We start from the raw sequence: 27,569 nt of genomic DNA on the forward strand, positions 1-27,569 counted from the left end.
GTCTTATGGACCTGTAGGCAATGCAACTGCTGCTACTGTCTCAAGGGACCATTGACTTCTACTAAATTTGGTTGGAATTTCCCTTCTTAGTTGACCATCCCAAAGTATCTTTGAAGCTCAGTTATGTTCCTGGGTTGTGGAAATTCTCTGATTATTTTTGATTTTTATGTGTCAACTGTGATTCCAACGGCTTGTACAATGTGAATAGGAATTTGATCAGAGTTTTGACAAACTCAGATTTTTCGATGTTAGACCTGCACTCGGTCAGACCCTCTGGACCGCTCTGACTCTGCGATCATGCTGTTGTCTCCTCGAGTCATGTGTGAGTATGTTGTCCATATGGCATTTTACTCCTTCCATGCCTTCTAGAGTGTGATATATTGATCCTTTTTAACGGATGCTATTCCAAAGCACAATCTATTGAGGCAACAACCTAATGGCATTATAAATTATATATTTCAGCTTTGCCAGGAGTTGGTCTTTCATTTTTAAAGCTGTCTCATCAAGACCTTGTCATTTAATTGATACGGGTTGCAATGAAATCTGTTTGAGCCATTTGACTCATTCTGAAAAAAAGGAAACCCCTGCTCCTGTGTCTATTTTAAATTCTGGGGTGTCCATCTACTTCAAGTTTAACACTCCAATATTTGTTTTCAGTATCATTTACCTCCCCCAGGAAGATTAATTCCTTTGCTTGCGTTCATCCACTTCTTATATATGGCTCAGTTTAACGTTTTTCTCTTTTTACAGCTGGTCAGTATTTTTGAGCTAGCCTATTTTTCCACGTTATGGAACTCTGCCCGACCCCTGGCTGGATATTCTTGCTTGTGCGGTTTATTCCTCCCATATTGAAAACATTTCAAAATGGTAGTTGGTACTCATTCCCCGTTTTGGCGAGCTAAGGCTTCGGCATGCATTATCTTTTATGGCCTCCAAATTGAATGGTCTCACTCTTCTTCATGGAATCTCCTTTTCAATGCCCAATTCTATTTCCTGAGTTTGGTTTGTCTCACAATCTGCACTCTTTTCGCTAATGTTAAATCCTCGCTCGCCTGCAGGAGATCTGATAATGCTTCATCTAGGACAGGGGTGGGTAAACTTTTCCGTGCAAGGGCCACATTCAGAAATTCACAATTTTAAAGGGCCGCATAGTATATTAATTAATAGTCCCGGTTGTAACCAATTAGCGTGCGGCATATACCTCAGCGCTTCCCCCGGCGGCATCCTGCCTTTAGCCCTCTTTTTCTCTACTTTTCAAAAATGGCGCTTCACCCGGTTATGATTCTGGGCGCCTCATATAGAACATAGAACAGTACAGCACAGAACAGGCCCTTCGGCCCTCGATGTTGTGCCGAGCAATGATCACCCTACTCAAGTCAACGTATCCACCCTATACCAGTAACCCAACAGCCCCCCCATTAACCTTATATTAAAAAAAAATAAAAAATAAAAGATTTAAAAAAAATTTTTTAATGACTTGATCTTGGTGGGCCGCATAAAGACCTTTGGCGGGCCGCATGCGGCCCGCGGGCCGTAGTTTGCCCACCCCTGATCTAGGAACTGACAACAATCCAATCTCAAATCAGTTCATCCTTTAATATTCCATAATCATAGTTCATGCTTTCACCTGATCTTTCCTTTCTTTTATTAAATTCAACCCTCTCTATTATTACATTCTGACACCTGCTGAAAAAAAAAGAGTTGAAATTTTGCAAGACATCTTTATGAGAAGTTGAAGTCTTATCGACCCCCTGCTTTGCTATCACATTGTCAGCGATAGATCCTACTGTATAAAGGAGCATACTGACCAGCTCTTTCTAGTCTTTTTTGTGTAATCCTCAAGCGGTTCTACACCTTGCGAACCACTTTCTTCAGTTGTCTCAGTTCTGGGCCTGTTGCAAGCCTTCTACACTCTGAAATGTTTATGTAGGGTTGTAATGCGGATTCCATACTTGGGGTAAGCTCTGGAATTGTTCCCACTTCTGTGTTCCAGCTTGCTGCTTCTGGCCTGTGCTCACTACTGTACAGTCTCCCGGGCTGTGTCTCAATTTGTATCCGATGCTACTGCGATGTCCCAACATCTTGGCACGTCTTAATATCTTTTCTTTTCCCCTTCCTTCAAGAATCTATTTTCTTGTCAGCCCTGTATCTTCCTTTTTAAATCTGTTGGAACTTTTCCTCACTGCCATATGTGCTAAATCTAATAATAATATATGGTGAAGCAGTGTTTTTGAAGCTTGTCTTTTACCTTCAGCCAGTTTATTTTCAGAGCAGTTCAGCAGAGTGACAACATCTGTCTTCCCACACCCACCTGTTCCAGCTGTGGCAACAATAAAGTTGGCTTAACAATGTAATTACCAAAGGATGCAATTGTTGATACATTGACACTATGCTTTGTTTTGTGGTGAAGGTCTAGGCAGGGGGTTTGAGGATTATCTGTTCTCCCAAAGTATGATGCTCGAGTCTGTAGCTTTTCAAAACCATCACTCTTTATTCACAGCAAGTGTTTGCACATTTGGACCCACACACAAGATTGGAGCATCTCCTCCATCCAGATGTCTCTTAACTCTCTGGTCATGTAATGTGACATCATTATTATATTAGCATCATGTCTGCTTCTGATGTTAGTACTTGACAATAACTATCAGTAAGGAATGAACAAGCTGGACATATTTTTTTAAGGAGAAAAGGCCAAGGGGTGATCTGATATAAGTGTTTAAAAATTGTTAAACCCCTAGAGAAGAAAATTATGTTTTAAAATGTCTCCTTTAATTTGAAGTGAGACAGAGCATTCCGGAAGCATCCCAGCTCGGCGACCTGCCTACATGATCTGTTTGGTATGGGAGAGAAATTCAAACAGAAACCCACTGAAAAATCAAGGAACAATTTTCACTCCTGAGACAACTGGGGGCGAGATTCTCCGACCCCCCGCTGGGTCGGAGAATCGCCGGGGGCCGGCATCAATCTTGCCGCCGCCGTGTCCCGAATTCTTCGGCACCGGAGATTCGGCGGGGGCGGGAATCGCTCCGCGCCAGTCGGCGTGGCCCCACCCCCCACCCTCCCATTCTCCAGCCCGCGATAGGCCGAAGTCCCGCTGCTGTCATGCTTCTCCCGCCGACGTGGATCAAACCACCTACCTTACCGGCATGACCAGGCGGCGCAGGCGGGCTCCGGGGTCCTGAGGGGGGCGGGATGATCTGGCCCCGGGGAGGGGCCCCCAAGGTGGCCTGGCCCGCGATCGGGGCCCACCGATCGGCGGGCGGGCCTGTGCCGTGGGTCACTCTTTTCCTTCTGCCTTCGCCATGGTCTTCACCATGGCGGAGGCAGAAGTGACCCCCCTCCCCTGCGCATGCGCAGGAATGACATCAGCAGCCGCTGGCGCTCCGGCGCATGCGCAGACTTCCGCCGGCTGGCGAAGTCCCTTCTGCCCCGGCTGGCGTGGCGCCAAAGGCCTTCCACGCCAGCCGGCGGAGCGCCAACCACTCCGGCGCGGGCCTAGCCCCTCAATGTTAGGGCTAAACGTGCAGAGACTTCCGCACCTTTGGGGAAGCCCGACGCCGGAGTGGTTCACGCCACTCCACCACGCCAGGTCCCCCCGCCCCGCCGGGTAGGGGAGAATCCCGGCCCTGCTTCTTGAAACACAGAGAGAGGGACAAGGCAGATATTGTTGTGTGGAAGGACAAGACAGCTAATGCTGTGAAGAATAGAAGGACTGCTTTCCATTAAAAACCAAGCAGCATGCTTGTGAGAGCTTGTTTTCAGTTCAAAACGAAGGGGACCGAACAGATGGGACCTCTGTCGATTTAAGCAACAAGGAATCGTCGAGGTCGGCCTTGCTGGTGAAAGTCAAATGTGGAAGACTCAGGCTGAGACTCATTAGGGAAGCACGGTAGCACAGTGGTTAGCACAATTGTTTCACAGCTCCAGGGTCCCAGGTCCGATTGCTGGGTTGGGTCACTGTCTGTGTGGAGTCTGCACGTTCTCCCCGTGCGTGGGTTTCCTCCTGGTGTTCCGGTTTCCTCCCACAGTCCAAAAATGTGCAGGTTAGGTGGATTGGCAATGATAAATTACCCTTAGTATCTAAAAAAGGTTAGGTGGGGTTGCTGGATTATGGGGATAGGATGGAGGCATGGGCTTAAGTGGGGTGCTCTTTCCTAAGAGCCAGTGCAAACTCAATGGGCCAAATGGCCTCCTTCTGCACTGTAAATTCTATGAAATTCTATGAGTGGAACTACTTTCGAGGGACACTGGAAGTTTCAACTAGTGCTCAAGGAGAAGTAAGCCTAATGGAGAGCCAGGAGTAACTTTGAATTTGTTCTTGTAACAAAAGTGGGAACAGAAATATGGTGCAAAGAGTTGTACGGCATGTCTCGATTTCATTAGTTAGTTAATGTTGAAGTATCTTTTCTATAATTTGATAAATTAGCTGCCGGTTATGCGTGTTTAATCTATTTTAATCTTAGCTTGTTTGTTACAGTTAAAATTATTTTTTTTTAAATAAAGTTATCAGCCTCTATGGGAATTGTAACAAAATGTTAACTGGTTCCATAGTCTAGATGTAGAGATGATGTTTCCATTTATAGGCATAACCAGGGCTCGGGGTCACAAATTTAAAAATAGTCAAGAATAAATTCAAACGGTGAATTCAGGAGAAACATTTTTACTCAAAGAATGATGAGAAAGTAAACTCGCCACCGCTACGAATAGTTAAAACAAACAGCATATACCTATTTAAGGAGAAGCTAGACAAACAAGAGGAACAAAGTAATAGAAGTATATGCAGATGGAGTGAGATAAAGTAAGGTGGGTGCAGCATAAACACCAGGATATTCCTGCTGGGCCGAATGGTCTGTTCCAGTGCTGTCCGTTCTATACACACTGTATTTGAGTAGCAAAATTTCAAGATTCTGACACCGGAAATTCAAACAGTTTTTGGGAAATTTAAATAAAACAGAAAACGTTAGAAATGCAGAAACGGTCTTCCAGCAACTTAATGACAACTTAATGATCAAAGTTATCACGACAACGTCAGAAAACATTAACCTGTCTTCTCTCTTTTCAGTTGTTGATATATCTGATGAATAATTCCAGCATATTCAAATGTTACTTTAGATTTCCAACATTTCCCTGGTCAATTTAAAAAACAAATTAGAGTACCCAATTATTTTTTTCCAATTAAGGGGCAATTTAGCATGGTGGTCAATCAACCTATTCTGAACATCCTTTGGGTTGTGGAGGGTGAAACCCACGCAGACACGGGGAGAATGTGCAAACTCCACACGGACAGTGACCCAGGGTCGGGATTCGAACCCAGGTCCTCAGCACCGTAGGTATCAGTGCTAACCACTTTGCCACCGTGACGCCCTTTTCCCTGATCAATTTTTACCTGAGAAACTTTACTGCATGTGAGTATAGCACAGAAATGTATATGGAGCAGGCAGACTTTACACAATTATATCTGTTACCTGAGGGACTACATCTTGCAGAAAGGTGACAACACTCTCCATGTATGACTGTTCCCTGTAAATAAACACAAATAATTCACTATAGAACTCAACATCGCCTTAAAATCATACTACCATTTCTGAAAATCATATCGAAGTTTTGGAGTTAAAGCAGGAAAGGAATTTATATTCTTTACATCAGCAGCCAATTCTGGTTTTTCGGGGGGGGTTTCATCACATGACCTTCTACTCCAACCACCCCGCCATTTCCCTCACCACTTGTTGCCAGTATGCCATCTTCACGATGCTCCGCTGCTCCAGGCCATATGGAAAGCAAAAAGAGTCATTATCGAATCAAGTGACTCTAGGCTCTCAGTCAAACAACATGGCCGGGATTCTCCAATCTCCAAGTTCTGACGCCGGCGTTAAAAGTAGTGCGAGCCACTTTGGCTTCAACGGGCCTCAAATGGCAGCTATTCACCCCTTCCAGAGGGCGAGTACAGCGCCAGAGTGGTCTCCGCAGCTCCGGCGTCCGAACGCGGCATGCCACAGCCGGCGTGAGTTCACGTATGCGCGTGGCTCCCATCTCCACGCCGCCCCCGGGCAATGTGGCAGAGCCCTACAGGGGCCCAGCACGGAGGAACATAGGGCCCCACGGAACTAGCCCACCCGCCGATCGGTAGGCCCCGATTGCGGGCCAGGCCACCGTGGAGGCCCCCCCGGGGTCGGATCCCCTGCCGCCCCACCACGACAGCCCCCAGAGACAGGACTCCGAGGTCCCGCTGGATGGGACCATACGTAACCCACGCCGGCAAGATTCGGCCGAACTTGGCAGGCACTTGGCCCGTCGAGGCCCGGAGAATTGGCCGGGAGAGGGGGGCGGGGGGGGTTTGGCGCTTTCAACAGCCCCGACCGGCACGGTGGTGATCCCGCAGGCGCCCGAATATCGGCGACCCGGCATCAGGGCGGACAATACGCACCCATTTTTCCCCTAATAACTAATAAACTATAGTGTTGAAAGAATAAACTCAGCCGGTACGGGAATTAAACCCGCACTGTTGGCCTCGCTCTACAGCACGAACCAGCTGTCCAGCCAACTGAGCTAAACTGGGGTATAGTTCCATTCCCCTACAACACCCGCCTCAAGCGACCATTCTTCAGGCATTAGCCTAAAGTATTAACAGGTGCTTTGATCAAGGGTTGGGGGGTCAGGGGGTGCAAGTACCAAGAGTTTATTTTCAGAATAACTAGAATTCTGAACATAGGAGCAGGAATAGGTCATCCAGTCCTTCAAGCCTGCTCCACCATTCAATACACCCATGGCTGACCATCCACTTCAATGCCCTTTTCCCACACGAGCCCCATATCTTTTTATGTCATCGGTATTTTGAAATCACTGCTTCAAATACACTCAAAGATTGAGATTCTATAGCACTTTGGGTAGGGAATTCCAAAAATTCACAACCACCTGAGTAAAAAACATTTCTCCTCATCTCAGTCCTCCATGGCTTCCCCCTTCTTTTGAAAATTGTGTCCCCTGGTTCTAGACTCCCCAACAAGAGAAAATATTTTTTTAAATATAAGTTTAGAGTACCCAATTAATTTTTCCAATTAAGGGGCAATTTAGCATGGTCAATCCACCTACCATGCACAATTTTGGGTTGTGGGGGCGAAACCCATGCAAACACAGGGAGAATGTGCAAACTCCAGACGGACAGTGACCCAGAGCCGGAATCGAACCTGGGGTCTCAGCGCCGTGAGGCTGCAGTGCTACCCAGTGAGCCACCATGCTGCCCTCAACCAGAGAAAACATTTTACCTACAACTACCCTGTCTACCCCTTTAAGGGTTGTGTAGGTTTCAATTAGATCACCTTTAATTCTTTGAAGTTCTAGAGAATACGCACCCAGTTTCTCCAGTCACTCTTCGTAGGTAAGACCCGCCATCGCATAAGCAAATCCGGTGAAGCTTCATTGGCTCCCTCTTTGGCATAAACTAAGACCAAATCTGAACAAGGTGCTCCAGGTTCATTCTAACCAAGATTCTATCCAATTGAAGCAAGAATCTTGTGCTATAAAGGCTAACATACCATTAGTCTTCCTAATTCCTTGCTGGACCTGCATGTTAGCTTTTACTGAGTTATTGACAAGGACACCCACGTTCTTTTGTACATCTACACTTTCTGATCTTTTACCATTTACGAAATACTCTGCACATCCACTCCTCCTACCAAAGTAGATAACCTCACATTTTTCCACATTATATTCCACCTGTCACGTTCTTGTCTACTCAATACATCTGTGTAAATCCTCTTGAAGCGGCTTTGCCTCTTCCTCACAACACACATGGCCATCTAACTTGGAGATATTACATTTGGTCCCCACCTCCAAATCATTGATATATATTGTGGACATTTGAGGCCCCAGTATTGATCTTTGCAGTACCCAATGAGCCACAGCCTGCTAATGTGAAAATGATCCATTTATTCCTACTCTCTGTTTTCTGCCTGTTAGCCAGTCCTCTATAATGGATTCTAGCATTTTCCCGACATAGAATCCCTACAGTGCAGAAGGAGTCCATTTGGCCCACCGTGCACCAGCACTCTGAATCAGCTCCCTATCTAGACTCACTGCCCTGCCCTATCCCCATGACCCCACCTAACCTGCACATATTTGGGCTGGGTGGGAGGAAACCGGAGCATCCAGAGGAAACCCACGCAGACACGGGGGCATTTGCAAACTCCACATAGTTACCAGACTGGAATTGAACTCGGGCCCCTGGCGCTGTGAGGCAACACTGCCAACCACTGTGCCACCATGCCAGACCTGCCAGGCTAACATGTCTGTAATCCCCTATTTTCTCTCTCCCTCCGTTCTTAAATATAGGAGTTATATTTGCTTCCTTCCAATCTACAGTAACCATTCCAGAATCTATAGAATTTTGGAAGATGTTCACCAATGCATCGATTATCTCCATAGCTACCTCCTTCAACACTCTGAAATGTAGGAAACCAGCTGCCGGGGACTTAACAACCTTGAGTCCCATTCATTTTGCCAATGCTACCTTCTGACTAATACTAAATCTCCCTCAATTTCTTATTATTCTTCGACCCTTGAATGTCTAGTTCTGGGAGATTATCTTATATTGTCCTGAGTGAAGACAGTCACAAAGTAATCATTTAACTGCTCTGCCATTTCTCTATTCCCCATTATAAATTTGCCAGATTCTCCTGTAGTGGACTCACATTTGTCTTACTTTCTGTTTTTTTGCCGATTCCCAACATCAGTTGTATTTTGCGTTTATATTAAATATCTTTTTATTTGTCAGTTTGCCTTATATTTTTATTTTACATTTCTGGTGGATTGAAAAGGGCTGCTCTTAGCTTTGTTCCCTCATTGCTCAATAAGCCCTAACTCTAAACACCCAAATCTGTTAGCATCAGCTACCCGAGATGCATGCAATTAATGAAATATGGATTTCAACTTTATATGTGGTCCCCAGGGCTCCATGGCAAGAGCCAAAGCATCCCACAGACACGCAAGCCTTGGTCACATCTGCACTAATTAATTAAGACAGACTCGTGACACCTCATATTAGAGCTGTGATGCAACAATGGTACAATGGGATGTAGTGTCCACAATCCACTCTAGCATCGCATTATGAAGAGGTGCTAAGTAGGTCAGCGTATGCTGGGGCAGACCATAGACATTTCACCAACTGTGCAGTATCTACATTTGCCTGTTCACATTGATGCACATAGCCATCTAATTAGGACAGATAAAACAGTGGAAGAAAAAAGATAGCAGCAAAATCAGTGCATTTTCAGAGTTCCAAAAGTACAGAAGGCAGTGATGAAGCTGACGAATACAAGAGCCAGAGTGATCAACTGATGAAAGGTGGAAAAGGTATATCCAGCCTTATATAAACTGTTCCAATCAGAAAATCAGTTGAATCCTGCAGTAAAGAATGAATTGCAGTATACAAAACAAAAGAAATACTGATAACAAGAGAGTGGCAAAATCTTTCCATGACTGAAATAGACTGCAAATACAAAATTACAATTCTCAAAGTACCAGAATTGGCCACCAAAAGAGCAGCTAAGATTCTGAAGAGGTGTAAAAGAGGGATCATGGAAAAATCTGTTGGAAGAAAACATACATCTAAATTGGATTATTGTGTAAAGACTTGCTGCATTGCTTACCACCCGAAAAAATTCCGTCAGACCATTCAGAGCTGGCTGAGCTGTAGGAAAATAGACTAAATATTGGAATTAGGCTACACTCACACAATAAAACAATAAAAATCAGTAACCCCAGGGGCCACATGTTGTAAGCGCGGGTGTGGTTGCGTTTTCCCAAGCTCTGGCTCTGCTCATTTTGTAATCCTTTATTTTATCCAGGTGTGAATTTCATATTTGTCTTTTCTTGGGAAAGATAGATTGCGTTATGTCCCTGGAGAATCCTGATTGGTTTTTTGCGAAGAAGAGCCTCGATAAATCGTAATTTTCTGTTTCAGGCTATTACAATGAGAGGATTGAGCAATGGCGCACGCTGAGGTGAGGTTGGTTAATCTGTGGTTGGTCTGTTGAAGAGAGTGATTGTTCTTGGTGTCCTTTCCATGATGACAGATAGCGTGAGGTGGTGGTTGAAGTTTTGGATCAGTTCAGGCATCCCACCCTTGGGGTTTTTTTTCTTCTCTTCATCTGGGTGAGCAGGGTGCTGTTTTTAAACAGAGTTGTTATCTCTGGGTTGTTACCCGTGCCACGTGCTAGCGAAGTAAGAAATAAGGAGAGAGAGGAGTTGAACACGTGGCTACAGGGATGGTGCAGGAGGGAGGGTTTTGGTTTCCTTGATAATTGGGGCTCATTCTGGGGTAGGTGGGACCTCTACAAACAGGATGGTCTTCACCTGAACCAGAGGGGTACCAATATCCTGGGAGGGAGATTTGCTAGTGCTCTTCGGGGGGGTTTAAACTAATTCAGCAGGGGGATGGGAACCTAAATTGTAGTCCCAGTGTACAGGATGTTGAGAGTAGTGAGGTCAGGGATAGGGTTAAAAGTTCGAAAGAGGGCACCGGCAAGCAGGACGCTGGTTTGAAGTGTGTCTACTTCAACGCCAGGAGCATCCGGAATAAGGTGGGTGAGCTTGCAGCATGGGTTGGTACCTGGGATTTCGATGTTGTGGCGATTTCAGAGACATGGGTAGAGCAGGGACAGGAATGGTTGTTGCAGGTTCCAGGATTTAGATGTTTCTGTAAGAACAGAGAAGATGGTAAAAGAGGGGGGGGTGTGGCATTGTTAATCAAGGAAAGTATTACGGCGGTAGAAAGGACGCTTGAGGACTCGTCTACTGAGGCAGTATGGGCCGAGGTTAGGAACAGTAGAGGAGAGGTCACCCTGTTGGGAGTTGTCTATAGACCTCCGAATAGTCCCAGAGATGTAGAGGAAAGGATTGCAAAGATGATTCTTGACAGGAGCGAGAGTAACAGGGTAGTTGTTATGGGGGACTTTAACTTTCCAAATATTGACTGGAAATACTATAGTTCGAGTACTATAGATGGGTCAGTTTTTGTGCAGTGTGTGCAGGAGGGTTTTCTGACACAGTATGTAGACAGGCCAACAAGGGGCGAGGCCACATTGGATTTGGTACTGGGTAATGAACCCGGCCAGGTGTTAGATTTAGATGTAGGTGAGCACTTTGGTGATAGTGATCACAACTCGGTTATGTTTACTTTAGCAATGGGCAGGGATAGGTATATACCGCAAGGCAAGAATTATAGCTGGGGGAAAGGCAATTATGATGCTATTCGGCAAGATTTAGGAGGTATAGGATGGGGAAGGAAACTGCAGGGGATGGGTACAATTGAAATGTGGAGCTTTTTCAAGGAACAGCTACTGCGTGTCCTTGATAAGTATGTACCAGTCAGGCAGGGAGGAAGTTGTCGAGCAAGGGAGCCGTGGTTTACTAAGGAAGTTGAAGCACTTGTCAAGAGGAAGAAGAAGGCTTATGTTAGGATGAGACATGAAGGCTCAGTTAGGGCACTTGAGAGTTACAAGTTAGCCAGGAAGGACCTAAAGGGAGAGTTAAGAAGAGCGAGGAGAGGACACGAAAAGTCGTTGGCGGATAGGATCAAGGAAAACCCTAAGGCTTTCTATAGGTATATCAGGAACAAAAGAATGACTCGAGTAAGATTAGGGCCAATCAAGGATAGTAGTGGAAAGTTGTGTGTGGAATCAGAGGAGATAGGGGAAGCATTAAATGGATATTTTTCGTCAGTGTTTACACTGGAGAAAGACAATGTTGTCGAGGAGAACACTCAGGTTCAGTCGACCAGGCTAGATGGAATTGAGGTACAAAAGGAGGAGGTGTTAGCAATTTTAGAAAATGTCAAAATAGATAAGTCCCCTGGGCCAGATGGGATTTATCCTAGGATTCTCTGGGAAGCCAGGGAGGAGATTGCTGAGCCTTTGTCCTTGATCTTTATGTCGTCTTTGTCGACAGGAATAGTGCCGGAAGACTGGAGGATAGCAAATGTTGTCCCCTTGTTCAAGAAGGGGAGTAGAGACAACCCTGGTAATTATAGACCTGTGAGCCTTACTTCGGTTGTGGGTAAAATGTTGGAAAAGGTTATAAGAGATAGGGTTTATAATCATCTTGAAAAGAACAAGTTGATTAGCGATACTCAACACGGTTTTGTGAAGGGTAGGTCATGTCTCACAAACCTTATTGAGTTTTTGAGAAGGTGACCAAACAGGTGGATCAGGGTAAAGCTGTTGATGTGGTGTATATGGATTTCAGTAAGGCGTTTGATAAGGTTCCCCACGGTAGGCTATTGCAGAAAATAAGGAAGTATGGAATTGAAGGTGATTTAGCGGTTTGGATCAGTAATTGGCTAGCTGAAAGAAGACAGAGGGTGGTGGTTGATGGCAAATGTTCATCCTGGAGTTCAGTTACTAGTGGTGTACCGCAAGGATCTGTTTTGGGGCCACTGCTGTTTGTCATTTTTATAAATGACCTGGAAGAGGGTGTAGAAGGATGGGTTAGTAAATTTGCAGATGACACGAAGGTCGGTGGAGTTGTGGATAGTGCTGAAGGATGTTATAGGATACAGAGGGACATAGAAAAGCTGCAGAGCTGGGCTGAGAGGTGGCAGATGGAGTTTAATGCGGAAAAGTGTGAGGTGGTTCACTTTGGAAGGAGTAACAGGAATGCAGAGTACTGGGCTAATGGCAAGATTCTTGGTAGTGTAGATGAACAGAGAGATCTCGGCATCCAGGTACATAAATCCCTGAAAGTTGCCACCCAGGTTAATAGGGCTGTTAAGAAGGCATATGGTGTGCTAGCCTTTATAAGCAGGGGGATTGAGTTTCGGAACCACAAGGTCATGCTGCAGCTGTACATAACTCTGGTGCGGCCACACCTGGAGTACTGCGTGCAGTTCTGGTCACCACATTATAGGAAGGATGTGGAAGCTTTGGAAAGGGTTCAGAGGAGATTTACTAGGATGTTGCCTGGTATGGAGGGAAGGTCTTACGAGGAAAGGCTCAGGGAATTGAGGTTGTTTTCGTTAGAGAGGAGAAGGCTGAGAGGTGACTTAATAGAGACATATAAGATAGTCAGAGGGTTAGATAGGGTGGACAGTGAGAGTCTTTTTCCTCGGATGGTGATGACCAACACGAGGGGACATAGCTTTAAATTGAGGGGTGATAGATATAGGACAGATGTCAGAGGCAGTTTCTTTACTCAGAGAGTAGTAGGGGTGTGGAACGCCCTGCCTGCAATAGTAGTAGACTCGCCAACTTTAAGGGTATTTAAGTGGTCACTGGATAGACATATGGATGAATATGGAATAGTGTAGGTCAGATAGGCTTCAGATGGTTTCACAGGTCGGCGCAACATCGAGGGCCGAAGGGCCCGTACTGCGCTGTAATGTTCTATGTTCTATGTTCTAAACCCGGTCACGTCCAGAGGAGGTTCACAAGAATAATCCCGGGAATAATGGGCTTGTCATTTGTGGAGCGGTTAAATACACTGGGTCCAGAGGAGGTTCACAAGAATGATCCCTGGAATGAAGAGCTTGTCGTATGAGAAACAGTTGAGGACTTTGGGTTTGTACTCGTTGGGAGTTTAGAAGGATACGGGATGATCTTTTTTTTAAATTTAGAGTACCCAATTCATTTTTTCCAATTAAGGGGCAATTTAGCGTGGCCAATCCACTTACCCTGCACATCATTGGTTTGTGGGGGCGAAACCCATGCAAACATGGGGAGAATCTGCAAACTCCACATGGACAGTGACCCAGAGCCGGCATCGAACCTGGGACCTCGGCGCCGTGAGTCAGCATTGCTAACCATTGTGCCACATGCCGCCCATATATGGGATGATCTTATTGAAATTTACAGGATACTGCAAGGCCTGGATAGAGTGGGCATGGAGAGGATGTTTCCATTAGTAGGAAAAATAAGTACCAGAGTGCACAATCTCAGACTAAAGGGGCGATCCTTTAAAATAGTGATGAGGAGGAATTTCTACAGCCAGAGGGTGGTGAATCTGTGGAACTCTTTGCCGCAGAAGGCTGTGGAGGCCAAATCATTGAGTGTCTTTAAAACAGAGATAGATAGGTTCTTGATTAATAAGGGGATATGGGGTTGTGGGGAAAAGGTAGGAGAATGAGGATGAGAAAAATATCAGCCATGATTGAATGGTGGAGCAGACTCGATGGGTCGAGTGGCCTAATTCTCCTCCTCTGTCTTATGGTCTAATGATGGACTAAATTACCTAATTATGCTCCTATATTTTATGGTTTTATGGTTGTTTAGGAGAGGTTCCTCTTGTTGTACCGGGGAGGGAGGAATCTGCCCTTCCTTCCAGGGCACCCATTGTTGGGTGTCTTGACGATTCTTCTCTTCGGTGACAGGGTCTCCCCGGCTCCAGCAGGCATAATCATCCTTTTCTTTTTAGTGTAAGTGGGGGAGGTGTTTGCTCTGGATGTACTTGTAGAGGTGCAGATTTGGCTGGGGTGCAGGTTTCAGGGTGTGAGGCTCTGGGAATATCAATTGCTAAGTGTCAGAATGTGCTGGGCTGTGGCTGGTATCCCGTTGCCTGTGGGGCATGAAATGTCCCTTCTCGAAGGCGCTTATTAGGGACATTCTGAGAGGCTGGGGTTTACTTCTTAGGCACACAGGTGTTAATGGGTTAAGAGACATTGCAATTAGTTGTCTCATTTATGTTAAGTGTTCAATGATTGACACTGATATGTAAAGGGGCTTCAGGTGGACTCTGGATCTTGTGATGTGATGATTGAGTTTAGTGCAGAGTCTGTTAAAGTGAAATAAAGGTGTTTGTGAAAAGGAGCTGGACTTTTGTCTCTTCACACCACAGCATCCATTCGTTTAACACAGGGACCTGGGGTTGAGCCGAATCCTGTACTTTAGTTGATATCCTGCTACGCCCTGGGGGTGGGATGCTTTCTTGTTTGAATGAGCAGCCTGTTCGCTTCTTCATTAGTGGGTGCTCGGCATGTGCAATGAAAATATGGAATCAGGGATCCTTTGTTATCCTGTGGATTACTTCTGGTAGTTAGAGCTATTCTTCCTTTATTTTTTTTCCTGGGGGACCCTGAAGGCTTGATCATAATCCGAACATACTGTTTGCGGTTCTCTCTGCACAAATGTATGGCATGATGTCGGTTCTGTACTGGGCCTGAGATTGGGGTCAAGTTGTATTGTGTGAGGGCAGCACGGTAGCCTAGTGGTTAGCACAACCGCCTCACGGCGCTGAGGTCCCAGGTTCGATCCCGGCTCTGGGTCACTGTCCGTGTGGAGTTTGCACATTCTCCCCGTGTCTGCATGGGTTTCGCCCCCACAACCCAAAAATGTGCAGAGTAGGTGGATTGGCCATGCTAAATTGCCCCTTAATTGGAAAAAATAATTGGGTAATCTAAATTTTTTTTTAAAAGTTGTATTGTGTGGTATATATGTAAGTTCCCTTAGAACTGGGACTTGCGTATTTTTTTTTTTAATAAACAATTTTATTGAGGTAGTTTTTGGCTTTATAAACAGTTACAGACATCATCAGAAAGGAAGCAAAAAAGGCAAAAATGTGCAAACATCCACGTACTTTCAATACTTCCATCATACCGTATTGCACAAGCCCGCTCCCCTCCCACCCGTACTACCCGCCATATTTTCCCTCCTACTCTACTCTACCCCCCCCCCCCCCCCCCCCCCCTCCCCCCACCCCCCTGCTGACGCTCACTCTCCCGCAAAGAAGTCAATAAATGGTTGCCACCTCCGGGTGAACCCCTGCACAGATCCCCTCAAGGCGAACTTAATTTTTTCCATCCCCAGGAAACTTGACATGTCCGCAAGCCACCACTCAGTCTTCGGGGGCTTTGAGTCCCTCCACGCCAATAATATTCGTCGCCGGGCTATCAGGGAAGCAAAGGCCAGCACATCGGCCGCTTTCTCCCCCTGGACGCCCGGGTCTTCCGAAACCCCAAAAATTGCCACCCCTGGACTCATCACCACCCTTGTTTTTAGCACCTGGGACATGACCCCCGCAAATCCCTCCCAGTACCCCCCTCAGCTCAGGGCATGCCCAAAACATGTGCACATGGTTCGCTGGTCCTCCCGCGCACCTAGCGCATTTGTCCTCTATCCCGAAAAATTTGCTCATCCGAGCCACCGTCATATGGGCCCGGTGAACGACCTTAAATTGGATCAGCCCGAGCCTTGCACATGTCGCGGTCGAGTTTACCCTACTCAGGGCCTCTGCCCACAGCCCATCCTCCATTTCCCCGCCTAGCTCCTCCTCCCATTTAAGTTTCAGTTCCTCTGTCTGGGACCCTTCCTCCCTCATGAGCACCTTATAAATACCTGAGACTCTACCCTCCCCTTCGTCCCTCCCAGAGACTATTCTGTCTAGGATCCCCATTGGCGGGAGGCGCGGGAAAGATGGGACCTGTCTACGAACAAAGTCCCGCAGCTGTAGGTATCTAAAATCATTTCCCCCTACCAACCCAAATTTCTCCTCCAAGCTCCTCAAACTCGCGAAGCTCCCTTCCAGGAACATATCACCCACCCTTCCCGCCCCTGCTCGCCGCCATACTCGGAACCCCCCATCCATACTGCCGGGGGCAAACCGATGGTTGTCGCAGATTGGCGCCCAGACAGACGCCCCCATCTCCCCCACATGCCTCCTCCACTGGCCCCATATCCGCAGGGTCGCCACCACTACCGGGCTGGTGGTGTACTTGGCCGGCGGCAGCGGTAGAGGAGCCGTGACCAGGGCTTCCAAACTGGAGCCCCTGCACGAAGCCGCCTCCACTCGCTCCCAAATAGACCCCGTACCCACCATCCACTTCCTTATCATAGCGATGTTGGCTGCCCAGTAATAATTGACCAGACTCGGCAACGCCAGCCCTCCCTCGCTGCGGTTCCTCTCCAACATCGCCTTCTTCACCCGCGGAGACTTTCCCGCCCAGACAAAGCTCATGATCAGCCCGTTAACTCTTTTGAAGAAGGACTGTGGGATAAAGATCGGGAGGCACTGAAAAATAAACAAAAATCGAGGGAGGATTGTCATCTTTACAGTCTGCACCCTCCCTGCCAGCGACAGCGGGAGTGCATCCCATCTCCGAAACTCTCCCTTCATTTGCTCCACCACCCTGGCCAAATTTAACTTGTGCAGCCTGCCCCAGTCTCGCGCCACCTGGATTCCCAAATACCGGAAATTTTCCTCAACTAACCTAAACGGTAGCCCTCTCAAACTGTTCTCCTGGCCCCTTGCCTGTACCACAAACATTTCACTCTTGACCGTATTTAATTTGTATCCTGAGAACTGGCCGAACTCCCTCAGCATTCCCAGTATAGTTCCCATCCCGGCCACTGGGTCCGACACGTACAGGAGCAGGTCGTCTGCATAAAGAGAAACCCTATGTTCAACCCCGCCCCTCACCATCCCCTTCCAACCCTCTGCGGCTCTCAGCGCAATCGCCAGCGGCTCTATGGCCAGCGCAAACAGCAGCGGGGAGAGCGGGCAGCCCTGCCTGGTCCCTCGGTACAACCTAAAGTACTCCGACACTTCTCTGTTGGTCCTGACGCTGGCCCTCGGGGCCTGATATAATAATTTGATCCAATCCACCAATCCCTCCCCGAACCCAAACCGTCCGAGCACCTCCCATAGATATTCCCACTCCACCCGGTCAAAGGCCTTCTCGGCGTCCATAGCCACCACTACCTCCACCTCTCTACCCGCCGGGGGCATCATTATCACATTGAGCAATCTCCTCAGATTGGCCGCCAGCTGCCTACCTTTCACGAACCCCGTTTGATCCTCCCCAATCACCTCCGGTACACAGTCCTCCATTCTACCCGCCAGTACCTTTGCCAGGAGCTTGGCATCTACATTAATCAGGGAGATTGGCCTGTAGGACCCGCACACCTCCGGGTCTTTACCCCGCTTTAATATCAGAGATATGGTGGCTTGTGACATCGTCGGCGGCAGGGTCCCTCTGTCCCTTGCCTCATTGAAAACCCTCGCCAAGACCGGGCCCACCAGCTCAGAGAACTTCCTATAAAACTCTACTGGGTATCCATCCGGCCCCGGGGACTTCCCCGACTGCATGGCCTTTAGGCCCCCCAATACCTCCTCTACTCTAATCGGGGCCCCCAGCTCTTCCACTCGCCCCCCCCCCAACTGTTGGGAATGTTAACCCATCCAGAAACCTTTTCATCCCCTCCGGTTCTTCTGGCGGCTCCGAAGTATACAGCTTACGATAGAAGTCCCGGAATACCCTATTCAATTCTGCCGGATCCTCCACTTTGTGCCCCCCCTCGTCCCTCACTCTACCTATTTCCCTGGCCGCCTCCCTCCTCCTAAGTTGCTGCGCTAACAGTCTGCTAGCCCTTTCCCCATACTCGTACACCACTCCCCTCGCCTTCCTAAGCTGTTCCACGGCCCTGCTCGTGGATAGTGCCCCCAGTTCCGCCTGTAGCCTCTGCCTTTCCCTGAGTAAAACCTCCCCCGGGGACTCCGCGTGCTCTTCATCTATCCGGCCCATTTCCCTGACCAATCTATCCATCTCTGCCCGGTCTGCCTTGGCTCTATGGGCCCCAATTGAAATCAGCTCCCCCCGCACTACTGCCTTTAGCGCCTCCCACACGGTCGCCGCTGAGACCTCCCCAGTGTCATTCACCTGCAGGTAATTTTTTATACATTTCCGAAGCCTCTCGCAGATCCCCTCCTCCGACAGCAGTCCCACATCTAGCCTCCATTGCAGGCGTTGATACCTCGCTCCCCCGAACTGCAGGTCCACCCAATGCGGGGCATGGTCTGAAATGGTAATTGCTGAGTATTCCGTGTTCTTTACCTCCCCCCTACAGTCCCTGCTTAGCACAAAGAAATCTATCCTGGAATATACTTTGTGGACGTGCGAGTAGAACGAGTAGCCCCTTCCTGTTGGCTGTCCCTCCCTCCAGGGGTCCACTGCCCCCATTTGCTCCATAAACCCTTTCAGCTCCCTTGCCATTGCTGAGAGCCTACCCGTTCTGGGACACGACCGATCCAAAGTCGGGTCAAGGACCATGTTAAAGTCCCCTCCCATTATTAGCCTGCGAGAATCCAAGTCCGGGATCTTCCCCAGCACTCTTTTAATGAAGTCCACGTCATCCCAGTTCGGGGCATATATATTCACCAGCACCACTCTTCTCCCCTCCAGCCTGCCCCGTACCATCAGGTATCTGCCCCCCCTGTCTGCGGATATGCCCTCTGCCTCAAATTGCACACGCTTGTTGATCATGATTGCCACCCCTCTGGACTTCGAGTCCAAGTCCGAGTGGAAGACCTGGCTAATCCAGCCCTTCCTTAGCCTGGTCTGGTCTGACACTTTCAGATGTGTCTCCTGCAACATAATTACGTCCGCCCTCAGGGCCCGCAAGTGCGCGAACACCCGCGCCCTCTTAACCGGCCCATTCAGTCCCTTGACGTTCCAGGTGATCAGCCTGGTCGGGGGGCACATCCCACCCCCCCCACCCCGCCGGTCAGCCATAGCCTTTCTCGGGCCGGCCCCTGACCCGTGCGTCGCGCCCTTCCTGGCCCGCCCTATAGCTGCCTCCACCCTCGACCTCCTTTCCAGTGCCTATTTCAAGTCCCTCTCCCGTCAGCAGAACAACCCCCCCCTCCCCTAACCCCATCCCCCGATACCCCCACCCCTGCCATCTACTGGCTATAGCTTTCCCCCCCATCTGACTTCCTTGACTAGCCAATCTGCTAGCCCGGTGACTCAACACTCCGGCGCCTTCCTGTCCCATTCCCCTTGTTTCCCCGCCCTCCTCCCCACCCACTGGGGCAAGCCGGCTCCAGTGTCTTCCGCGAGCTGCACAAAAAGCCCAAACAGGAAAAAAAAAGGGAAAAAACATAGAAAAAAGAGAAAAAGCACATAAATGTCCATGAACAAAGGAAAGAGTCTCAAATGTTCCGTTTGGCCCCATTGGCCCAGCAAACCGTTGAGCAGCAGTCCAGGCACATTCGGCGTTCCTCCCCACAGAAATCCTCGGGCCCTAACTCGTGTCCTTAGGGCCTCCTTTCGGGACCATCCCCAGGTCCCTCACAAAATCCATCGCTTCTTCGGGCTCGGAAAAGTAGTGGTGTTGACCCTGGTGCGTGACCCATAGCCGAGCTGGGAACAGCAGACCAAACTTCACGTGCTTCTTGAACAGCACCTCCTTGACATTCTTAAAGGCTGCTCGCCGCCGAGCCACCTCCTGGCTTAGGTCCTGATAGATGCGGAGCACACTGTTATTCCACGTGCTGCTCCTGGCGCTCTTTGCCCACTGCAGCACCCGCTCCTTGTCCACGAACCTGTGGAACCTAATCACCATCGGGCGGGGGGGTCCGCCCAGCCGCCCCTGCCTTGCCTGCACCCTGTGTGCCCCCTCCAGCTCCAGCGGTCGCGGAAAGGCTTCAGCCCCCATCAGCTGCTTCAGCAGGTCTGCTACAAACGCTGCAGCATCAGCTCCCTCCGCCCCCTCCGGGAGGCCGACCATCCTCAGATTGTTCCTGCGGACTCTATTCTCCAGCTCCTCTACTCTGTCCAGCAGTCTTCTCTGCCGCTCTTTCAGGCCGTCCACTTCTAGCGCTGCAACCGTTTGCGCATCCGCCTGCTCCTCCACCGCTTCTCCCAGCTCCTTAACTTTAACATCCTGGGCGTCCAGCCTCTGGTTCAGCTGATCCACCGCTTTCTGGATTGGGTCCAAGCTGTCCCGCTTCAGCGCTTCAAAACTGGACTTCATTACCTGGAGCATGTTATCCAGCGCCAGCTGGATTGCTGAGTCCGGGTTCCGTGTGTCCGCCATCTTAGGTCCCAGGTAATTTTCTTCCGGTCCTTGTCTCTGTCCCTTTTTCTCCTTCTTCTTCTGCCTTCTGGAATCCCGCTGTTCCATATGCCGCAGCCCGCTCCTCAGCGCCTCCGCTGCCGCTTTCCTTCGCCCAGCTCCTTCAATTTGACCTCTTGGGCATCTGAAGTGGGTCCAAGCTGTCCCTCCTCAGCAACTCCAAACTTTTTCTTTTTCCCTTTGTCCTGGAGGAAGGAAGGTCCGTGGGTCCGCCATCTTAACCTGCAGGTCAGCTTCCTCCTTCTCTCTCTCTCTCCTTCTTCCTCACCTGCTGGCCTCCACACTTACATCCTCTGCAGCCCGCTCTCCTCCTCTGTTCCAGGCAGCCTTTCTGCCGCCTCCGTAGTCCCGCTATCGCGGGGAAACAGCTGTTCCAGCCGGCCGGAGTGAGAGCCCACCGAATGTGCGGCTCACTCGGACATCGCCGCCACCGGAAGTCCGACTTGCGTATTTTTTAAAAATATTTTATTAAAGGTATTTTCATATAAACAAACAAAAGCAAAAGAACAACCAAACAACATTATGAGCAACCGTCCCCCAATACCTCTAATACCACCCTCTCCACATCTCTCACCTTCCCCATTTTAACTCTCTTACCCCCCTGCCATCCCCCATTTCCCCTGCTGACACTTCAAACCTCCTTAAAGAAATCAATAAACAGTTTCACCTCCAGGTGAACCCATCCACTGACCCCTTCATGAAGAACTTGACGTTCTCCAGCCTCAGGAATTCCACCAGGTAGCTCACCCATAGCCCCGCTTTCGGCAGCTCCAAGTCCCGCAACCCTAACAAAATCCGTTTCCAGGCTATCAGGAAGGCAAAATTTCAAATCATCGGTCTCTCTCACCCCCTGGACTCCCAGGCCTTCTGACACCCCGAATATTGCCACCTCCGGATTTGGGACCATCTCCACACCCAGCACCCCGGACATCACATCCACAAACCCCTACCAGAAATCTTTCAGCCTTGGACATGCCCAAAACATGTGGACGTGATTCACGGGCCTCCTCGCACACTGCCCGCACCTATCCTCTACTCCCTCAAAGAACCTACTCATCCTTGCTACTGCTATATGTGGCCTATGTATTACTTAAAACTGGATGAGGCTTAATCTTGCACATGACAAGGACGCAGTCACCCTCTGCAGCGCCTCTGCCCATGTCTCGGCCCCCACCTCCCTTCCCAATTGCTGCTCTGACTTGCACTTTATATCCCCCACCAGGGCCTCCTCCCAATCCATCAATTGATAAACATCGGACACCTTTCCCTCCCCTATCTCGCCCCTCGATAGCACCTTGTCTTGTAACCCCAGGGCCGGCAACCCAGGAAAGGACAGCACCTCTCTCTTTACAAAATCCCGGACCTACAGGTACCTAAAACTGTTTCCCCCGGGCAACTCGTACTCTTCCTCCAAGTCCTCCAACCTCGCAAATTTGCCCCCTATGACCACATCGTCAAATCACTCAATCCCTGCCTGTCGCCACCCCCGAAACCTCGCATTCAACCCCTCTCGGCGCAAACCGATGTTTGTCACAGATCGGTGCCCACACCGAGGCACCCTCCTGTCCCAAATGCTGCCTCCACTGCCCCCACATCCTTACGGCCGTCATCACCACTGGGCTCACGGAGTACCTGGCCGACGAGAACGGTAGAGGTGCGGACAACAAAGCCCTCAAACGTGTTCCCCGACATGATACCACCTTCATTCGACCCCACACTGACACCTCCCCCACGACCTACTTCCCAACCATAGCAATATACCCTGCCCAGTAGTACTTCATCATGTTCAGCAGCGCCAGTCCCCACAGCCTCACCCCCGCTCCAGGAAAACCCTCTTAACCCACGGGGTCTTCCTCAACCACACAAACCCAGAGATCAGTGCATTAACCTTCTTAAAACCGACTTAGGGACAAAGATTGGGAGACTCTGAAACACATTCAGAAAGCTTGGCAGCACCATCATTTTCACTGTGTGAACCCATACTGCCAACCACTGCAGCAGCACATCCCACCTCTTGAAATCCACTTTCATCTGCTCCGCCAGCCAAGCCAGGTTCAATTTGTGCAGTGCGCCCAGCCCTGGGTCACCTGGAAACCCAAATATCTAAAGCTCACCCCCCACCACCCGAAACGGCAATTCCCTAACCTCCTCTCTAGCCCTCTATTCTGAATCGGGAACACCTCACTCTTTCCCACATTCAACTTGTACCCTGAAAACCGGACGAATTCCTCCAGAATCCCCATAATGTGCCTGATACTGCCAAATGTTCTATGTTCTAAATGGGTCTGAAATATACAGCAACAGATCGTCCACATACAATGAGACTTTGTGCTCGATGCACCCCTGCTCAATCCCTCTCCGGGCCCTCGACGCCCTAAGCGTCATCGCCAGCGGCTCCATTGCCAACGGGGAGAGTGGGCAGCCCTGCCTCGTCCCCCAATGCAACCCAAAATACCCCAAGCTCACTCGGTTCATCCGCACACTTGCGACCGGCGCCTTCTACAGCAACCCCTGTCCAAACCTATACCCCCAACCCCAACACCTCCATCAGATACTCCCACTCCACTCGGTCAAACGCCTTCACCACTACCTTCATTCCTGCCCCTCCGAAAGCAACATGATTACATTAAATTGCCTCCTCACGTTCACTGTCAACTGCCTCCCCTTCACAAAACCCGTTTGATCCTCGTTTATACCCCCGAGACGCAGTCCTCGTTTCGCCCGCCTACCTAGCATGGTGGCCCCCGCCCAAGGCCATACAATCTTCCTACCTCCCCCAGTTCCTCTCCGTCCCCAACCATACACCCCTAAAGAATAACAAAAGGTGCACTCAACCACACGTGCTGTAAATATTAAACATAAAGTGTTACTGTGTATAAATTGAAAATACCAATAAAAATATTTTTTAAAATAAAAGGTGCACTCACCATATTTGTTCCCCTATGAAAAAACATGTACTCCAAACAACCCACCATCCAAAACTTTAAAGAACACACAAACTCCTCCAAAGTTCAATGTCCCCATACCCCTCCCAGTCCGTTGGCCCTCACAACCTACATCACTTCCTCTGGCATGCCGAAATAATACTCTCGCTTTTAGAAAGTCACCACAGGTGGGCTGGGTATATTTTCCAAACATCACTCCCTTTTTAAAGAGAGCAGCCTTGACCTGGCTAAACCTGGCCCTCCTATTCGGCAGTTATGCTCCCAGGTCTTTTGGGCAGCTCTTTCAGTCTCTCCTCCTGCCCCTTGGCCTGGATCACAAACAACTCGCTCTTTCCCATTTACCCTGAAAAACTACCAAAATCCCTCAGGATCCGCAGAACCTCCCCCATCCCCTCCACAGGATCCGAAATGTACAGGAGCAAATCATCCGCGTATAGCGAGACCCGATGTTCCCCCCGAACCAGTCCCCGCCAGTTCCTCGAGGCTCTCAGCGCCATAGCTAGTGGTTCTATAGCTCGGGCAAATCGTAACAGAGAGAGGGGACACCCCTGCCTCGTTCCCCGGTGAAGCTCGAAGTACCCCGACCTCAGCCAGTTTGTACATACATTTGCTACAGGCGCCTGGTACAGCAATTTCACCCAGCCAATAAAGCCCTCACCAAAACCAAACCTCCCCAGCGTTTCCCACAGGTACGCCCACTCCATTCGGTCAAAGGCTTTCTCTGCGTCCATCGCTGTTACCACCTCCGCCTCCCCTCCCTCTGAGGGCTTCATAATAATATTCAAAAGTCTCCGGACATTGGTTTTGAGTTGTTTGCCTTTAACAAACCCAGTCTGGTCTTCCTCTATCACCCCTGGGACGCAATCCTCAATTCTTGTGGCCAGAATCTTAGCTAGGAATTTGGCATCCACATTTAAAAGCGAAATTGGCCTGTATGACCAACAATGTTACGGTCCTTCCCTCGTTTAAGAATGAGTGAGATCAAAGCCTGTGACATTGTTGGGGGGAGGGTTCCTTTCTCTCTCGCCTCATTGAAGGTCCTCATCAGGAGTGGGCTCAATATTTCCAAAATTTTCTTACAGAATTCTACCTGGTAACCATCCGGCCCCGGGGCTTTACCCGATTGCATGCCCTCTATACCCTTGACAATCTCCTCCAATTCAATCGGGGCCCCCAGCCCCTCCACCAGGTCCTCTTCCACCTTTGGAAACCTCAACTGGTCCAAATATTGCCTCATCCCTTCCGCTCCCGTCGGGGGCTCCGACTCGTATAGTTTACTATAGAATTCCTTAAAGTCTCCGTTCACCCCCCCTGGATCCAAGACCATGTTACCCTCCTTATTCTTTACTCCCCCGATTTCCCTGGCCGCCTCCCTCTTTCGCAGTTGGTGTGCCAGCATTCTACTCGCTTTCTCCCCGTCCTCATAGACTGCCCCCCTTGCCTTCCTCAGCTGTGCTACCGCTTTCCCTGTGGTCAGCAGTTCAAACTCCGCGTGCAGACTCCGCCGCTCCGTCAGTACCTCCGACTCGGGGGCCTCCGCATATCTCTTGTCCACTCGGAGTACCTCCTCCACCAGTCTCTCCCTCTCGGCTCTTTCTCTCTTTTCCCTATGGAATCAAATTGAGATGAGTTCCCCTCTGACAACTGCCTTTAGAGCCTCCCAGACCATTGCCGCTGCTACCGCACCCATATCGTTTGTTTCCAGGTAATCCTGGATATTCCTGCTAATCCGCCCGCAAACCTCTTTGTCCACCAGCAGTCCCACATCCAGTCCCCCGAGTGGGCGCTGCCCTCTCTCCTCACTAAGCCACAGGTCCACCCAGTGCGGGGCATGGTTCGAGACTGTGATTGTTGAGTATTCTGTCCCTGCCACCTTTGGGATTAACGCCCTGCTCAAGACAAAGAAGTCTATGTGGGAATAAACCTCATGAACGTGGGAGAAAAAAGAGAACTCCTTCGCTCTCGGCCGCACGAACCTCCAGAGATCTCTCTCGCTCTCTCTCTCTCCCCCCCCCCCCCCCCCCCCCCCCCAGCTTGGGGTCAATGACTGTGTTAATGTCTCCCCTCGTGATCAGGTTGTGTGACTCTAAGTCCGGGATTTTGCCTAGCATGCATCTCATAAATTCCGCAACATCCCAATTCGGAGCATAGACGATCACAAACACCACCCGGATCCCCTCCCACTTTCCACTCACCATTATATACCTGCCCCCCTTATCTGCCACTATTCTCCCAGCCTCGAATGCCACACCCTTACGGATCAGAATTGCTACCCCCCTGGTCTCCGAATCCAGCCCTGAATGGAACACCTGGCCTACCCATCCCTTTCTCAATCTTGTGTGATCTGCGAGCTTTAAATGTGTCGCCTGAAGCATTGCTACGTCTGCCTTTAACCCCTTTTTTTTTTTTAAATTTAGAGTACCCAATTAATTTTTTCCAATTAAGGGGCAATTTAGCGTGTTCAATCCACCTACCTTGCACATCTTTGGGATGTGGGGGCGAAACCCACGCAAACACGGGGAGAATGTGCAAACTCCACACGGACAGTGACCCAGAGCCAGGATTGAACCTGGGACCTCAGCGCCGTGAGACTGCAGTGCTAACCCACTGAGCCACCATGCTGCCCGCCTTTAACCTCTTTAGATGCGCGAACACACGCGCTCTTTTGACCGGCCCATTCAAACCCCTCACATTCCACGTGATCAGTCTGGACGGGGAGGGGCTGGAAACGGGAAACCTCTTACGCACGCCGGCCCCTCACCAACATGACGCCGGTGTTCTGGGGCTGGCAGCGGAAGGAGGTAGGCCCGGGGTGGGGGGGGGGGGGGAAAGAGGCCGGCCCACCGATTGGTGGGTTCCGATCGTGGGCCAGACCCCATCTCATTAAAGGTCTAATGACAACCATGAAACCATTGCCAAATGTCATTTTTTAAAATCCATTTGGTTCACTAATGCCCTGTAGGGAAGTAAGTCTGTCATCCTTACCTGCTTTGGCCTACATGTGACTCTAGACCAACAACAATGTGGTTGGCTCTTAAATGCCCTCCAGGATGGGCAATAAATGCAGAATTCATCCAGAGCTTAAGCGTAATGTATAATGCTTTTTATTTTCTCTGCAGACACGTGACAGACATAATGGGCTAAATGGCCTTCTTATGTGCTATAACCATTCTATGATTCTATAACTAATATTAAACTTAAGTATGAAATGTATTCAATATTAAACAAATGAAATAAATGTATTCCTTACGTCACTGCCTGATGTCGGACCATTATTCCTCCAGTACATCGGCTGGGACGGCGTGGCGAGTCTGTAGCCATAGATGCTCAATTCTACCACCTAAATTGAAAAGAACCCAAACAGTTAGTTCAGCCACCAGTCAAGAAAAAATTTATATTGTAGCTTTTAATAACCCCAAGATTTCCTAATGAAATACTTCTCGGCAGCACGGTGGCACAGTGGTTAGCATTGGTGCCTCACGGCGCCGAGGTCCCAGGTTCGATCCCGGCTCTGGGTCACTGTCTGTGTGGAGTTTGCACATTCTCCCCGTGTTTGCGTGGGTTTCACTCCCACAACCTAAAGATGTGCAGGTTAGGTGAATTGGCCATGCTAAATTGCCCCTTAATTGAAAAAAAAATGAATTGGATACTCCAAATTTATTTTAAAAATAAATTTAAAAAATAAAAATAAAAATGAAATACTTCTCAACTTTAATCATTGTTGTAATGTTGTCAGGTGAAAACCAATGTGAAGTATCTAAGTACAGATAGTCAAGCATTCTTGATT

The 27,569-nt window shown here is 49.1% G+C and overlaps 1 protein-coding gene across 3 annotated transcripts in view; it reads right to left on the reverse strand.

Moving 5' to 3' along the window:
* bcas3 (BCAS3 microtubule associated cell migration factor) overlaps positions 1–27,569 on the reverse strand; it is a 1,085,633-nt gene that overhangs the window by 1,035,445 nt on the left and 22,619 nt on the right. For all 3 annotated transcript variants that reach the window (XM_038814687.1, XM_038814685.1, XM_038814686.1), the window contains exons 2-3: positions 27,033–27,122; positions 5,466–5,520 (exon numbers count right to left, since the gene is read on the reverse strand). In XM_038814687.1, coding sequence (XP_038670615.1) covers positions 5,466–5,520; positions 27,033–27,103 — 126 coding nt within the window. In that variant the 5' untranslated portion in view covers positions 27,104–27,122. The remainder of the gene's footprint in view (positions 1–5,465; positions 5,521–27,032; positions 27,123–27,569) is intronic.

Source organism: Scyliorhinus canicula, chromosome 12 (genome assembly GCF_902713615.1).
Source record: "Scyliorhinus canicula chromosome 12, sScyCan1.1, whole genome shotgun sequence".
Classification (NCBI taxonomy): domain Eukaryota; kingdom Metazoa; phylum Chordata; class Chondrichthyes; order Carcharhiniformes; family Scyliorhinidae; genus Scyliorhinus; species Scyliorhinus canicula.